General features: G+C 44.1%; 1 protein-coding gene across 6 annotated transcripts; it reads right to left on the bottom strand.

Moving 5' to 3' along the window:
• Positions 1 to 368: 368 nt before the first annotated feature.
• On the bottom strand, positions 369 to 10,327 carry CDKN3 (cyclin dependent kinase inhibitor 3). 6 transcript variants are annotated; one of them, XM_054201386.1, is made up of 8 exons: positions 10,304 to 10,327; positions 10,054 to 10,136; positions 9,466 to 9,521; positions 8,324 to 8,368; positions 7,111 to 7,333; positions 6,177 to 6,208; positions 5,212 to 5,315; positions 369 to 2,527 (listed from the first exon to the last, which is right to left on the bottom strand). In XM_054201386.1, the coding sequence occupies exons 1-8, from the start codon at positions 10,313 to 10,315 to the stop codon at positions 2,399 to 2,401; spliced, it is 684 nt and encodes a 227-aa protein (XP_054057361.1). In that variant the 5' UTR covers positions 10,316 to 10,327; the 3' UTR covers positions 369 to 2,398. The 6 variants fall into 6 exon arrangements, with proteins under 6 accessions (XP_054057361.1, XP_054057362.1, XP_054057363.1 ...); XM_054201387.1 differs by having other exon boundaries at positions 2,415 to 3,924; XM_054201388.1 differs by having other exon boundaries at positions 2,415 to 3,921.
• Between the last annotated feature and the right edge of the window lie 6,006 nt (positions 10,328 to 16,333).

Below are 16,333 nucleotides of genomic sequence, written 5' to 3'. Positions count from 1 at the left end.
GGTACCAGGAATCCAGCTCCTCCAGTGCTGGTGTGCTGGGCGGTGGCTGCAATTGAGGGAACAGAATATGAACAGGGCAGGTATGGAATATCTCTGCCTGAAGAGCGGAAGCACGGATTTGGAAATCTGCCTGTTACAGATGGCCTGAACAAGAGGTTTGGCCTCTTCAACAGCCCTTGAATAGCTTTTCTTCCATTAATTCAGTTGCTTTTTGAGCACTTTTGTAGCCCGGGCTGGAAGATACAGTGAGACAGTGAGTGGAATTACTCAGTATGTAAAGTAAAAAAAAAAAAAAAAAAAAAAAAAAAAAAAGGCATTTGGTGCCTCTAAGCTCTTGTTTTTTAAGATGTATTGAAAATTTCCCCTTTTCCACCTTATTTATGCTGGGCATGATTGAATAGACCTTCATCATGTCATCTGTCAAAGCAGAGAAGTCCATTTAATCTCTTCTTGATTGAAAGTCCTTCCGTAGCTTTGTGATTATCCCTTCTCCTCCCCAAACGTTCCTTTTCAAAGCCAGAGGAGACCAGAACTGTTGTCATCACATGAGATTTGGGTGCCCAGGGGACTTTAGAGCGGCGGTTGCTTGCGTTCTGCTTCTGAATTCCTCCCCTCTTTTGATAATGTGGTGGGGGGATGAGAATTCAGGCTGTGAGAACTTCAAATTCTCCTTCCTAAGTAATAAGAGATCCTCAACACCTTCTTCCTAGGTACATAAATTTTTTTTTTTCCAACACGTGTTTTCTTTGCATTTGTTGCCAGTTTCCTCTGCCATTATCGCTCAAGTGTTCAGCACCACACGATTTTTATTTTCCTGACTGTCCTGAAATATTTGTAGCAGTTTCAGGCCTTATCTCTCATTTTCTGTGTGGAGGCGTGGGTTCCATCCCGACCCCTCTGGAGCTTGGCGAGGAGCCCCCTCCTCACCCCAAAACTCCTTACTCCGATTCTGTAATCCCTTCCCAGCAGTTGGTAGTTGACAAGAGGATTCTCTTCCTTACGCAAATCATAATTTTGAGCTTTTAGCAGGAGAAATTTTGAAAGGCTTTTTGGAAACTCAGGAATATTGTTCCTGTTGGATCACTTTTATTTTCCTACTGGAAGATATGACCTCAGCCTGCGTAAGCAAAACTAATTAACCCTTTCTTATGTTTGTATATTTATTAATCCATATGGAAATGAGACTTACTGGCCTGATCTCTCCTCAGCCTTCTAAACGAACCTCTCATTCCCTCGGTGCTTGGGCTCATTTAAGCCGTTACACACCAGAATAACCCATGCAGGACTGACTGAGTCCAACTGATACCTGCTTCTGAAACCCCTCCCGCTGTGGAATGGCTTTAAGCAAGAAGAGCAGAATGTTTGCAACATTTGCAGTATCCTGTCCATCACAGGCTTTACACGCTTCATGTAAAAATCCAGGTGAATGTTCCTGGACAGAGGAATTCAGAGGTGAAACCAGCCCAGTTCTGCCGGTGAACCTGAACTTACCACTAACCCCAGGAGCAAAATGCTTCTTTGGAGTCTGTCCTGCCTGCTGTGGTTAAATACATGAGAACCAAAGAATTTAAGTATTCTCATTTCAAAGGTCTTTAAATAATGTCAAAACATTGCAGAGCGGGGTCAGAAGTGCAAGTTAGAAGTTACAATGTCCTATGAGAACCCACTGTGTGGACGTGTGATGGCCACCCAGCAGCATCCCTCAGAGGATGCTATTCAGAAACTGTTTTCAGCACTTACTTTTACAGCAGGTTAGTGTCTCCCAGCACCCACCCAGCTGCTGGGTGGTGTGACCGTTGCTGGGTGTACCAGCGGCGTGAGCCTCACCTCCCAGCTTTACCCGAGTGTGGAGTTGCACGTGTGACACTTAGCTACAGAACCGGTCATTTCATGTTCAAACTTGGTATTAATTGATTTTTGGGTTCCAGAAGGCAAACGATTATGGAGAAAATAAAGCATTTGTCTCTCCCTGTCAGTAAGTTTCCTGCTAAACCATTTTAAAAAGCCATCTCATACATACTTCGTGTCTGAAAAACCATCAGTTGTGAGGATTCAGCATGGTAGAAGGGACGGACCTTTTTGGTTTTCTGAGTGCTGGGGAGCAGTGTCAGGGAAGGGACAACACACATTTTGAACTAAGTATTCTCTGATTCCGTGCTGTGAAAACTGGGAGAGTTGCTGTTGTCTGCCTTAGGGGTGGAGACAGGAATGGCGTTAAAAGCTAATCAGTAGAAATAACCTTTAAATGTGCACTGTTACAGTGTCTGGGTTCAAACAAGATGTTAAGAAAAGGTTATAAATTTCAAGTGAGCAAAGCAGCGAGTTCTGCTTCAACTCGAACCCACTGTTGCTGTGGTAGAGTCTCATGGCACAAGTGACTTGAAAAGTTACAGAAACTTTATTGAAGTGCACCATAAACATCAGTGTCGCTGCAGGTGATAGGGAAGCGTAGGCTGCAGCTGTGGGGAGCGCAGGAGGGTGACCCTGGGAGCAGGATGGCAGCTCTTGGTGGTGCTGGTACTGGACACTTGGGGAGGAAAAAAGCACTTAAGAGATTTACCTACAAGGGAAGAGGAGATGGTGACAGGGCAGGACAGTCAGGATGCGGACACTCAGTGACTGCAGCCCAGAGCTGTTTGTCTAAGAGGGCAAGGCCCGGCCTGGGTGACACGGGCCCTCTTCCCACAGCCAAAACTTATCTCACAGGGCGTCAGAGGAGACCTGGGCACTGAGGCGGATCATCATCACTTCCTCAGAACAGGACAGAACTAGTTTAAATGTTTTCTTGAGGAGTCTGTTAATCTTCTCTGGTCTTTACGAGTAGATAGAGTTAAACAGGAAGGACGTGCACTGTTACCAATGTGTTGCTGTGAGATTCTCTCCAGCCTGCAGCTGACTGTTTATTTACTTTCTCTAGCATTAGCACGCAGGAGCGCTGTGCCAGAAACTCACCCACGCAGCTACAGCAGCGTCTCTTCCTACCGCATTCATCTAAAAACCCACCTGCTTGGTTTGTCACGGCCCTTCAGCACAAAACCTCCTTCTATCAGGATGAGGGGTCTTGTTCCTTAATATCACTGACCGCACTAGGCGGAACTGTGACATTTTAGACTGAGTTCTTACTAGTTCATAAGGGGTAGGCACTCCAGCAGGAAGGTTCACATGCTTCACTTTCCTTTGGTTTAAAGCTAAAGCTGAGGGTTTTTTTGAAAGTGCTCAAGTTTTGTAATTTTTTACCTCACTATGTTATCCCAGCATGACTCTCTTACAAAGGTAGTAGAGAAGGAATTAACTTTCGTGTCTTCCTCTACGCACTGGGGCAGAAGCCAGCTATGGGTAGTGGAAGTCTGCGCGCAGCTGTGAGGAGTTATGGACTATTCTCTTTCCTCCCATGTCCTGCCTTCACGTGCAGTTGCTTGTCCCAGCTCTCACGCTACGTAGAGCAGAGGTGAAGTCAAAATGAAATTCAGTCGCTGCTTTTGACAGCGGGGTCTCCCTTCCCCTGGGTACCTTCACTGAAGCAGCGCGCAGGATGTCAGCACGCCGCTTATGTCAGCGGACGCATATGCTCTCGGTACCAAGTGATGTTCTATGTGAGGTAGGTCATTATTGTATTAAAAACAAGCTCGTTAGGCATGCAGGCCACCAGCAGAAGAGTAACGAACACGAATACACTTCCATATATTTTTAAGGCAGTATTAAAGACAGAGTGTGAAAGCAGGCAGCTGTGTCACAGAGGCAGCAGGCACGAGACACTGTGGAGGTCAGGAGTGAGGCGTCTTGTCCCGCTGTCTGCCGCAGCCACAGGGACACAAAGCTACACCGCGCCAGTATGAGTTAGCGCGATACCGATCTTAGTACCGTCTCCTTTGTTGCCAGGTGTGCAGCTAGGTTCTCTCGAAAGTCATGGAGGTAATTGTACTGCTGAAAAAGCACAACCAGATTTGTAATGAGGGCTTTATACTTTTGGAAAAGGCACTTCCCATCTTAAAAAGCTGTTTGATACCCCAGGATGAAAACTGCACCCTCCAGTCTGTTTATTTGTTCTTTTTTGTGCTTACTCCCAATCCTCTGGAATTTCTCCACCATCAGACACAGATGACGTGGATCCTGGCTTGGCTCCGGTGGTTCCTCCTAAAGGGCACACCTGAGCTCAAGGTAGCGCAAACCATGGTCCTCAGTAGGTGGGCGCTTTGTGGTGGAATTCAAAGCTGCTTTATTGGGGTCACCAAGGGCCTTACTCTCTCCATAATGCATCCACGATACAGAACACAGCCTTTAGCCAGTATGATGATCTATGATGATGTATGACAGTTTATAGTAAGAGTTCTTAGGTCAACTCATACATATTGTGGAGTATTAATACGCCCGTGTTCAAAATGAGATAACAATGTCGGTCAGCAGAGGCTAAAGAACAGATCACCCACCCCAAGTGGCCATGAGGGCCTCTAATTAGAATGTTTGTTCATGTCCTTCCCCGTCTCTTCAACCAGGGATGCAAGCTGCTCCTCACCTGCCCTCTTGCTTTGGAGAAAACTAATTTTCAACAAGTCGTGTAAACAAAATTTGCCTTCCAGAGGCTTAGAGCTAGCAAAAAGACAATATTTAGGCAACTCTTCAACAACTGTCAGCTCCTCTTTCCTCTACACAGAACTGTTTTAAGAGCACAACATCTAGGACTTGTGTCAACAGAAATACGTACACGGAGTAGCTAAAAATCCCACCAAAACAAGAAAAAGCTGTTATGTTCACCAAGTGAGTTTTAACACTAGTGCCAGGGATGCTTCTTAAAAGCCACCTGCCAGGGTATTGATGGATAGCTACAGGAGATGACCACGGCCAGCTGGGTTAGGAAGATGGAACAAAAGCAAGGCAGAAAAATCAAGCAGATGGCCAAGTTGTGAGGAGAGTGTGAGGAACAGTCAAAGGGACAATAGTTCAGTGAGTGATGGGCAGGGATAAGGAGGAGAAAGCAACGTTATTTATGGTGGTGAGGAGCAGAGAGGGAGAACAGCTGTTGAAATCAGTAGAAGGACAAGAAGCAGCATGAAAGCAGAAAGCGAGAAGCAGCTCAAACCCAAGGGAGCAGCAGCAGCACCAGCTGTGGAGCACCTCAGAGCCAGAGAGATTCCTTTGTGTGGTGGAGGAGAGGACGGTGCGAGCTCTCCGCTCTTGTTTCCACGCATGTGTTACCTGCTGTAGCCTCATTACCTTGATGGTCTGTATCGCCCCAGATCCTCTCAAATTCCTGAGGCTGTCTATCGCTTGCTGAGGTGCCAGCGTGTCCGAAAGCTGAAGCAGGAGACACGCAGCTACTGTAAGGGAAAGGTATATATGTGTGTATATGTGCTACTGAGCACCTCTTGCTGTACGCAGCATGACTTTGTTCCACAAAAACCACTCTAGCAAAACTCAGCCTCGTCATAGCGGGGTCACAGATCTATTGGATCTTTTGCTGAATATTATTTCTTGGCGCTGGCCCCATCTGCCTCCTGCTCCTGCCCAAGCTTGCAGGCTTTGGGAACAGGTGAAGACTCTCCTACTGTTTCCCCACTGCCTTTCCAGCAGCATTTGGGAGGCAAATTCTAGGCTTTTCAAGAACAAGTGCCAGCACACCCAGTTAATTTCCCTTTGTGTCTTCTGACCACATTTGCTTTTTTGGCAATATCAGCACCCCTTCCTTCTGGGGCATGCACAATAACTAATGCCCTGAAAGCTTAGGGGGAACATTGGCCTGAAGAAAGATGCAGAGGAATAGCTTCATCTCCCTTTCTTGAGATGTTCAGGGAAGAGGGGAAAGCGCAATCCCATCAGTCAGATGAGACTAAAATTTGCAGTGGAAATGGAGAAAGAGTCAGAAAGTAAGAGGAAACTGTCTATCAGCCTCACTGAAAGACTGACCCCGCCTGACTCTCCATCCTCTCAGCTGTATGCTCAGGTTTATACCATGACATACTTACGTCAGTCATCACAGTTTCTACACAGGCAGCTGCTGTTCCTACCATTTGGCAACACCTTTCCCAAGAAGTGAGCCCAAACATATGAACTCACCTGCTACCCGTAGCGGCAGTTTGCATTGCAACCATAGTTAAGCTTCAAGCAAAGTTTGGCTCCTTTAGACAGTACTGTCTCAGGAGAACAAGTCAGGCACCGGGAGGGGGAAGACAACTGCTTACCAAGACACGAGCGTCCGAGGCCACCATAACAGCTGAAAGAGAAGAAAACCTGTGGTTGTAACAAGCTGTAGGATGCTGCAACACCCAGAGCCCCCTCAATATGTAAATATAGAGATACAGTTCTTGCCTTAATATAATCAAGAGGAGCAGTGATACAAGACAGTTAGAATATACCTACAAGGCTATCTCCCATTTATTCTTCAGACCTTCCTTAAGCAGTGCCTTTTTAGAGAAACTGCACTTTTCATTTGTGGTAATAGTCCCAGAGGCACAGGAGGACAGCAAATGGCATGAAGATGGACAATCTCAATTTTCTTTAAATCCTACTCCACATTAAGGCTTTGATGATAGTTGTGAGCTAACGATAGCAGCAGGGCTCTGCATCAGCAGGGAGCCCAAGGACTCGGTGGATGTCCGCGCAGGGAGCTGTCAGCAGGATCATTCAGGGAACACAGAACTTGGAAAGCTCTTCCCCCTCCACCCTGAGCTCACTTACAAGTGTCTAAAGAAATTACTTTAAACCCATTTCATGCAATTTAAGAGTGAATTTTGCACTGCTGGAACCCGCTGAGTCCCTGATAAACAGCCCAGGGGTGTGTTACCCTCTGACAACAGCTGCTTTAGCTTACAGCTCATATTGTATACCTGATATCCAACTAGGCTAGCAGCAAGAAGCCATATGGTGCCATTCAATATACACTTTGAAGCGCTTGCTGGACTGAGCAAGGGGAAATGGGAGATTCAAATCTTGCAAAGGACAAGTTAGCTCCAAAAGTGTGCATGAGGAGAAACAAGCAGCTTTTCACAGCTTGAACTAACCCTAAAGAATGCAATTGTCGTTTAACAGGATTCTGTTTCAGCTGGTCATGCACCTAGAGAGAAGCTGGTATCTTCTACAGGAACGTGGGGTGAAAGGGAGGTGACCAGAACCTACTGTACAATTGTTTTCCGGTTACTTTCCAGGCAGCTTCTGAGCTCTTCCAGAATTTTGCAGCACTTGGCAATGTCAGGAGCATCCCCGTCAGGAATAGGATAGTGGTGCACACAGATCCCGTGCTGTTGGTAGGTATCTATAAGGTTTGGTACTCGGTATTTTAAGAGCTCCCCTCTGGTACAAAGCACAAATATATCCTGGGTCCCATAGTTCTTTAGTTCTTCTGCCAACAGATCAAGACATTTGCAAGTAAACAAAAGCCTATCAAGCTTAAGGATAAACAGATAAGCTACTTGGTACTGATTCTTTTGTTTAATCCTTGAGGTTAAGACAATAGGAGTTAGCAATTTTGCTTTGAGCAGCGTTTACTTCTAATGAGCCTCTCCCACATTTGCTTTCAGGTAACCCACGAGAGGAGTTTTCTCAGCTCAGAGTGAGCCTTGAGACAAGCCTCACTAGAAATCACGTCAGCACGTTAAGCACCAGCTTAAGCATGATTCTGTCCCATCTCCAGCTGTGACTACGTCCAAACACTGTGGGTTTTTGCTATTAGTCTCTGCTCTTCCAGTGTTTACAGATAACTACTTGTACAAATCGTTACACGATTTCATCTCTTCTATCCCCATCTCAGTTTTCTCTGGGAAGAGGAGATTACAAGTTTGTAATTCATTGTGGTCATAGCTTTTTTGAAGATGCCCCCACCTGCACATGACTTAGACCTCATGGTTACCGTGAAAGATACACAGATGCCTCTATAGCTCCAGCCTGGAAATACCCTGACTACTTATCCAATATTTGGTTGAGAAGCCACAGACAAAGTGGCACTGCACACTTGGAAGTGATATCGTAACGGTGACTGCAGTAAGATGTTTGCTGCATCTCCAAGCACAGTGTTACCAAAACTCAGATAGACATTGCTGTCAGATGTACCCCCAGAAGACTCTGTGAAGAAATGCCTGCCCTGCATTCTAACATCATGGCATGTTATACGAGCACGAATAAAACACCACCACTTCTCAAAGTCAAACCATGTTTTAGATACGTGGTGTCTGGATCCTTATGACCAGATTAGATAAACAACTCCAGCAGTCTCCAGACTAAGACAAAGTAAATCTCTAGCTTCTCAGTAACTTACACTTTCAGTTTACCTGCATGTTGTTCTTGCCCATTACATGGAAATGAGAGGCACTTATACACTGGCCAGAAGACTCACCTATATCTTTCTGAAGATTTCTTCTAACATCCTTAAACCTGCAACCTAAAACAAATTATGAACAATTACCACTCCAGGTGACATTTGTGAAATGGCTGCTACGGCTGAGGAATAGAGCACAGACAAACTCCTCACAAAACCAAAGCAAGTGACAAAGCCAAATCCCAAATAAAACACAGTTCTTAGTTTTGCAAATAGATCACTAGCTCAGAAGACATTTTAAATGCCATTATCCGCTTAATGCTGTAATGTAATAGGATTAAAAAAAAACCTGCCCAAGGTTTTGAGCTGCTATGCATTTTCCAGATGAAAAGTTTTGGATATTATAAATCAGGGTACAGTTTAAAAAAAAAAAAACACAAACCCCCACAAAACACAAACCAAAAGACACCAAGAAATAAAAGGGCTGGACAGATCACTTAAGAGTTGTCTGGTTGACTGGTAGGAAAGTAAGTTCCCTGTTCTGTAATACTCAGCACAAATCACATTAAAAATCCTCCTTACTATTAAATCTTCAGCGTATTGCCACTTCCATTTTTTTCCTCAGATCATGCTACCAAGGCATTTTTGCAAGGCATATAGAATATCTCACTGTGACATTCACAGTTATTGTTTGGTTTGTGAGATGTAACGGCTCAAAATATTTGCACTGTGTCCTCCCTCTGTCTCCCCTCCTTCACTTACAGCCCCATAGGCACACAATCTTTATGCCTACCCCGACAACAGTCAGAATTGTTCATATCTTGCACGACAGCAGAATCCTGAAGAGCAAGAGCTGTATCAGCAGGGCTACAACTGGAGGTTGGCATATTGGGATTAAACAGCTATTACACGAACGGCTCAGGTTCTTGTTTGACTGTTGTTGCATGTTATAAATAGTAAGCCAGGCTAAAAAGCCAAATATTTTAACTGACAATAGAAGACGGCCACTATTCTCTTACGGTATAATCTTGCATTAAGATATTCTCTAGACTAACTCTATATTATAACTCTAGATTTGGTATTTCCAAAACAATTATTCCAGTGGTAGATTACAAACGAAGTCACCCCACCAAGTAAATGCAACACAGAATGTTGGGGTACAAGGTATTACTGCTCTTCAGCTTCAAACCCGCCTGCAAATTTCAGTGACTGCTTCTTACCTGGAAGGGAACACAGTCCCAGGAATTTAGAAGAGTAGACAGGAGACAAAGACAGCCTTTTGGGAAATAAAAAATACATAAATAAAACCAGAACTTTTCGATTGTTTGACTAGAGATAACTGGAGTTATCAAGAGAGAACTCACTACCAGACATTCATTTCCTCTGGGACAAAGAGAAGAGTTACATAGCTCTAATTAAACTTTAAGAATAAAATGGAAGTATTCTGGTGTTATTTCCACAACATCAGAGAAGGGACTCACACATTTGGTACTGTACTTCATCACATACCCCTGTCCAAGAGGAGGAGAGGATTTTTGACAAATCCCTGCCTTAGCACTGAGACATTTGGGCTTGCATGATCGACAGTGACTAGTGGACGCTTCCAAAAGTGGACCCGGCCCCACATGCCCTGACAAGCACCAACTTAACCCCTTTTTGGGGGCACTGTCAGGCCAGGCACAACCCCAGCCGTCGCTCTGGCACCTCACTGCAGCCCGGCCAGGGCTTCCTTCAGGAAAAGGTTCCCGTTTCACAGGAGAGGGATTTAACGTGGTTTCTGAGGAAAAAGACCGCGGGGCGCGTCTCACCAGGAGATGGGGAGCGGCCTCGGGTCCTCCTCAGGGGCCTCTTCGTCAGAGGAGTCGAAGCCGCCCACTGGCACGGCGCAGGGCTGCGGCGGGAGGAGAGCGCGGAACTCACCCGGGGGCCGGGGGCCGCCCTCCCCCTGGCCTGAGCCGGCGCTGAGGCGACCCCGGTGATCCCGATCCCGATCCCAATCCCGATCCCGATCCCGATCCCGATCCCGATCCCGATCCCGATCCCGGCCCCGGCCCACACCAGCCTCGCCATGGCGCTGCTCCCCGGCCGCCGCCGGTTTGAACTATCCCCACCCACCGGGCCACCTCATTGGACGAACCCTTCCCTCCCTGCTTCCAATGGGAAGCTGCCGCGAGTCGAAAGCCTCCGACGGCTTGCAGGAGAGGAGCATTCTGATTGGTGGGAAGCGAAGGAGAGGCGGGCTTTAAAAAAGTACCACCGCAAGCGGTGGCGGTGATTTTTGCGCTGATTGGTTGAGGTGGTGTGGCGGGAAGGGGCAGTGTCTCGAGCCGCAGGTGGACGTTATGGGAGGGGCTCTGTGAGGGGCCCGGCCCGGCCCCTGCGCGGCTCCCACTCGCTTTGGTGGCTTTTTGGCGCCGCTTCGCCTTTCTGACTGCAAAGAGGGCTGGAAGTTGGCTTTCATGGACTCTACCGTGAATTGCATTTGAGTTATCCCAGCCCTTTTCATCTGGGATGCTATTCCTGGGATAAATGTGGTGCTGGAAAGCACCCAGCAAGCATGGGGTGCTCCCCAGGGTCCTTTGGCTCTGGCCTTTTATTTCCATTTGTTTCTGGTGGTCTTATATCTGTTGTGGTGTGTGCAGTGCAGATGGGGTGGAAGGGAAAAGTTGAAGGGATGGACCCTTCCTGAAAAGTGGATCTGTGGGGTCCAGAGTCCACATCCATGCAGGCTGCGAGGCAGATATGGTGGCAGGCATGAGCCTTCACTCACAGCGCATGTGAGAGCAGGCGTGTGCTTGAGTTTACTGGGTTGGAGTGCAGTGTGGTGGCCCTTTTTGGCACTAGTGGGGTTTTTATGTGTGGCTGTGGCTTTCACGGAGGCAGGGGAGTTCTCAAGGGTCTCCTAGGTGCCTTGCAGAGGTGCTGGGTGGTCCATTCTGGGCGCGGAGAAAATAGGACTTCTTAAAAGCAGCAAATGAGTGATGCTTGCTCTTTTAAACCACGAACTTAATGTCAAGTATCCTGGCAGCAGAACGACATCGAGCTCTTGGGACTGTCCAGACCTCACAGATGTGCCCTTAGCATTGCTGCTTAAGTAACTGACTCACAACTCCATGCACAAGGAAAGCTGAAGGTGACTGCAGTGTAAAGCTATTGGAGGTCTCATGGAAAATTCAGACTTACAGCAATTAGATGTGTCCGCTTCCTGCTCTTGTCATGGCCCTGTTTTCTAATGTTGTGTGCAAATAGGTTTCAGGGTTATTGCATGGAGGCTTTATCTTAGCCAAAATAACAAGAAAGATGGCTCCAGGGGAAAATAAAACGTATTCTGGCTGCCTGATTTTTAAGAGCTAGGCTGCTGCTCATGCATTTTAGTAGACCTCTTTTTGCAGCATTTCTGGTTTATTGTGCCCGTAACTCTGGCCATTAATTAATAGGAAGAAATATATAAATTGATACTGTGAAATTTTGTTTTTAAAAACTGTAGTAAGGCACTTCTACACTCTGTACCTAGACATGCGTACGACTATGTTGTGAAGGAGCCTGGCACGAACAGTGATTTTTTTGCCATCGATCTAGAGGATGATGTATGGCCATGGAGACTTTCAAAGATGCTGTTTGAAGTCAAAAGAATGGCTGTGTACAAATTCCGTAAGTGGTTTGAGTTTGGTCGGATTCCCAGTAGGGCCAGTGCAAGACCTCCAGGTGTGGAGATTTTGGATTGTAGTTCTACATTTGTAGCATTAGTTCCACAGCTGGAGGTTTTAGTGAAACCTGCCTGAGAAAGGATTGTAGAAGCAGATTGCTTGGTATTGCAGGATTTAGGGTATGTTCAGGGAATGAAGAAACAGATGATAAGAGGATTAAGGAGAAGACCAGTTTATTAAAACCCAGAATATGATAGCAGATGTACAAAAATTACATTACTGAGCATAATGGAGAATGAAAACAATACGGATGTTGCTGACTAAGATGAGAAATGGGAAGAAGCACGTCCTGAGAGTTGAGGCAACATGTGGATGGACAGCCAGCCACTGTAGCTGCAAACATCTTTTTAATAACTTCTACAGCCACTGCATGAAGGAACAGGTATGTTGTTTGCTTGTGTTCAGTGTCTTTTTAGTTCGTGTTCCCTTAGAGATTATCTGCAATGCTCATACTGTTTGATATAGATGTGAAATTTGCCATTGTTTTTTTTCCCCTGATTGATTTTGCCTATTCATGTGAAAGGTATTGCAGGCTTTAACTCTGAGGATTATACCTTTATGAAAGCAGCGACATGAGACTGATAAATATTAAAAAATAGCAACGATGATAATGCTCCTGCTTGTTCTTTGAGAAGATTAAAGGAATTCTCTGGAGTTTGGGTGCCTTCACATGGTAGAAATCAGTATGGTATTATTGCATGGAATCTAAAATGGTAATAACAGCTGGTAATGCCAAAGAATCTGCAAAATGTGAGGATAGGGCTTGGGATCTGTTGTGGCAGAAACAAATAGGTGTAGTATGCAAGTGTGAAATCTGAAATAAATGTAGGAAAAAGGTTGGAAAAAAAACCAAACCCCAAAACAACAACTCACAAACCTGAGGAGGTCCTGCAAGATTCTTTATTACCCTAGGCATCTTGCAGCATTAAATGACAAATATTGTGTTTATTAGCTGACTTCCTATTTGGGTTGTCTGTTTATTTCTTAAATTGAGCTGTTGCACAACACACCAAATTGTAATGTGCTAAAGTATCTAGATGAGCCTGTTTGTGGTGTATTTTATAGAAAAGAATAACAGGAGCTGGGCTGCAAGAAAGTGTCCTTTTGGCATATAAAAAGAAACACATCAACAAGGCTTTCAATTACAGAAATTTTTGTCAGTTTATAGATTGGAGACCTGTGCAAAGTGAAGAAAAATAATAATGGGCATGGGCTGAAATACAGTTTGGAAGATTTATCTCACTGGTGAGAGAAGGTGATAAGGAAGGTATGATTTAACCAGAATTTTAATTGGGCTTTTAGATAAATGGTTGGGCCAGGAACTGTTGTCTACAAATACCTAATGGGAGGGTCTAAAAAAGATGGATCCAGACTCTTCTTAGAGGTGTGTAGCAGAAAGAGAAGAGACAGTGGACAAAAGTCAGAATATGAGAAATCCCTACTCCGTGTAAGAAAATAATTGCTTACTGTGAGTGTAAGAATTAGTAAGAATTCGAGTGATAAGTTTGTGCTTACATGGTGGCTATTTGGGGTTATAGATTTTTGGTTGGCTTTTTTTTTTTTGAGAGAGAGAGATAATCCCACTTATGTTACATGACATAAGACACTTATGCCTCTAATGCAATAATAAATACCCTCCTAGAGGTATTAAAAATAATTTACAGTGAAGTGGCTCAAACAGCAAGATTTTTCCAAGGAGCCCTACGTCCCAGACTTTAAATACATGTACGTAGAATGCGTTTGTGGTCTGGCAGCAAAATCTGTATACAAAATGTGTAATGTAAGAAAATGGTGTATGAAAATCTAAACAGGTCTGATGGGTTAGCTAAGAATTTTCTCATGGACCTAATTGTGACTTCTGTGAAAACAATCTTATTCAAACCTATCTGGATTTCAGGTATTTTTTTATTTGTCTCTTCTCAGCATGCAGTCAAACTGCTGGGAGCCAGCTGGCTTTCAAGTGTTACTCTGGTTATAACCTGGCTCTCATGTCTGTGTGCACCAAACCGAAGGCAAAGTGAAGATCTTTATATCCTGAGTTCATAGGCTGTCATACCGGTGAAGTGTTAAAATCCCGAATGCCAGACAAATACAGTTAGGCCTAACCTGGTTTTACTGTCCTTGGGTCAGGGGAAGAGCCCTCATCCCTGGGGATGGTGGGTGCTCATATATGTAATATCTTCTATCTGCTATTCTGCTCTCAGGTTTCCCAGACAGAATAAATAATTGATTTACTTCAGGTCAAAGCCTGGGAGTGAACTAGTGTGTGTGCAGTGGAGACAGCCAGGGACTAGTGTGAGACAAGGAGTGAACAAACTTGATGGTATGTAGTCTTAGTACGTATCATCTTCAAAGATAAACCTTTAACAAACAAGCTATGTTTTTTTCCTGCACGGAGCCAAAATGAGATCTCAAATGTCCAAACCTTCAAAATAATTAACATCATTGATAACCAATTATTCCAAACAACCATATGTAATGCCAAAGACATGCTAGTCACATCTAACTTCATATCTTAGTTTCTGGAAGTTGTGTTTTAGTAAGACTAAATAATAAACGTACTGTTCCAAGAGATGCACTGTAGCGTCTTTGGGAGCACTTCACTGGTGATATCACCAGAAGATCCCACGGGGCATCATTTCAGTTTTTCAGATGGTTGGTTTTGGAGGGAAAAATAATAGGTGGAACAGAGAACAGTTTCAAAATTTTCAAGCATCTTCTCTCGCTGAGCCTCCCCCCCGCCTTACTTGAACGACTATGTTATAATTTTTACATTGCACTTCACAATTAATATGAAGATATGAATGGAAAAAATCTTGTTACATGAGATAAAATGGTGTAATATTTGGAGAAATGGTTCTAACTTGAGACACAAAAGAAAAATTCTAGAATTGCAGGCACAATTTGGGGAGATTCTGTATGTTTTCCACATCATTACTTAGTTCTTCATCTATGCTTGAGTATGTTTTGTTAGGGTTTTATTCTAAAACTGTACCAATAAAACACCGACAGAAGTATTTGTGAATGGTGGTTGTCTGCTTCAAGCCAAAGTGTTTGCTGAAGGCACTTTATTTGCAAGATATGTTGTTTCGGAATAACAAGCAACTGCCCTCCTACTCCAAATTTTTTGAGGGAATTTTGGTTTTCTTCATGTGTTTGATTGCTTTCCATCACAACCCAAATACATTTGTGGCAGACAGCTGGCTGGAAACATAAGGCTCGTGGATTGGCTGTCTTTTGTGTCAATAAAGCTTCAAAACTGTAATTTCTCTGTAGCTCGGAACAAATCCACCCTGCCTGCTGAGATCAGCTGTTGGCTCGCGGGGTGACTATACTTGTGAATATGGTGTTATATGCTGCTGCTGCTGCCGTAGAACTGGATTTATGGATTGTTTTGCCAGGACAGTACCATGGAGTTAAGAGTTGAAAGACAGACAGAGGGGCTTAAGCTCTGTCTAGCTCTATAAATCCTACTTGTCTATTGAATTGAAACCAGAACTGAGATTTGGCCTTAAAAGTGGTGATGAAAAACAGCGTTGTAGAGTAACTGCTGAGGACACAGGTAGATAAAATAGTATTCCATGCAGTTTTGTAATGGTTACTGGCAATTGGTAGTGGAGGGGAACTTCTACATTTCTAGGGAGGGTGCAGCCCTGCTTTTATTGAGCCTAATGACATAAGTGTCACTGGGATCAGGATATTTTGACTTGCAGTCTTCCACAAATCCCTGTTTATTCTGGATTAAAATGTGAAGCCTTTTTTAGCTACAAAGAAAGTCTAGTGCTATTTGGAGTTGAGAATTGTGCCATCCTGAGCAGCTGACATGAGATGGTGCATGCATCTTGTCTGCCCTTCTTTTGTCACAGTTCTGTCATTTATTTATATATTTTTATTATTTTTTTCCTTTTTATGTTAAATAAACAGAAGTTGTACGTAATACGGTAAAGAAAGCCTCTAGAATGGTACGTTTTATTTTATTTCCATGACTTATTCTTTCTACAGTGGTATGTTCATGACCTCAAAGAATCTATTTTATTGGAAATGATTATTTAAAAGCAAAATTTTTCCCTACTGTACGATTTCTTTCGTATTTCAGACTGAAATTGCCTGTTAAATGGTGTAAAAACTAAAAATATTTTTAACTTATTTTTTAGCACAGTGTGGTTTGATTATAACTTGACCCCTACCAGAATAGGAATAATAATCACAGTTAATGGCAACAATACAGCAGATGAGATAATTGTGTCTTATACTTGTAAATCAAGTAACTGCACATGCAAGGTATAAAGTCCTATTTGCAGCAAATACGATGTTGCCTGTGGAGCTGAGCGTCAAATGTTGGTCATTGGCTTGACATATGATACGAGTATTTTTTTATTCC

This window comes from Rissa tridactyla, chromosome 4, assembly GCF_028500815.1.
Source record: "Rissa tridactyla isolate bRisTri1 chromosome 4, bRisTri1.patW.cur.20221130, whole genome shotgun sequence".
NCBI lineage: Eukaryota > Metazoa > Chordata > Aves > Charadriiformes > Laridae > Rissa > Rissa tridactyla.
This window is presented reverse-complemented; position numbering and strand designations above follow the sequence as displayed.

What these genes read in the sequence shown, in the direction of transcription:
- CDKN3 (XM_054201383.1), bottom strand. An exon ending in AGGCCGCTCCCCATCTCCTG is followed by an intron (nt 9,522 to 10,053) that starts GTGAGACGCGCC and finishes ATTTCCCAAAAG; the next exon opens with GCTGTCTTTGTCTCCTGTCT. An exon ending in AAATCTTCAGAAAGATATAG is followed by an intron (nt 7,334 to 8,323) that starts GTGAGTCTTCTG and finishes ATCTGTTGGCAG; the next exon opens with AAGAACTAAAGAACTATGGG.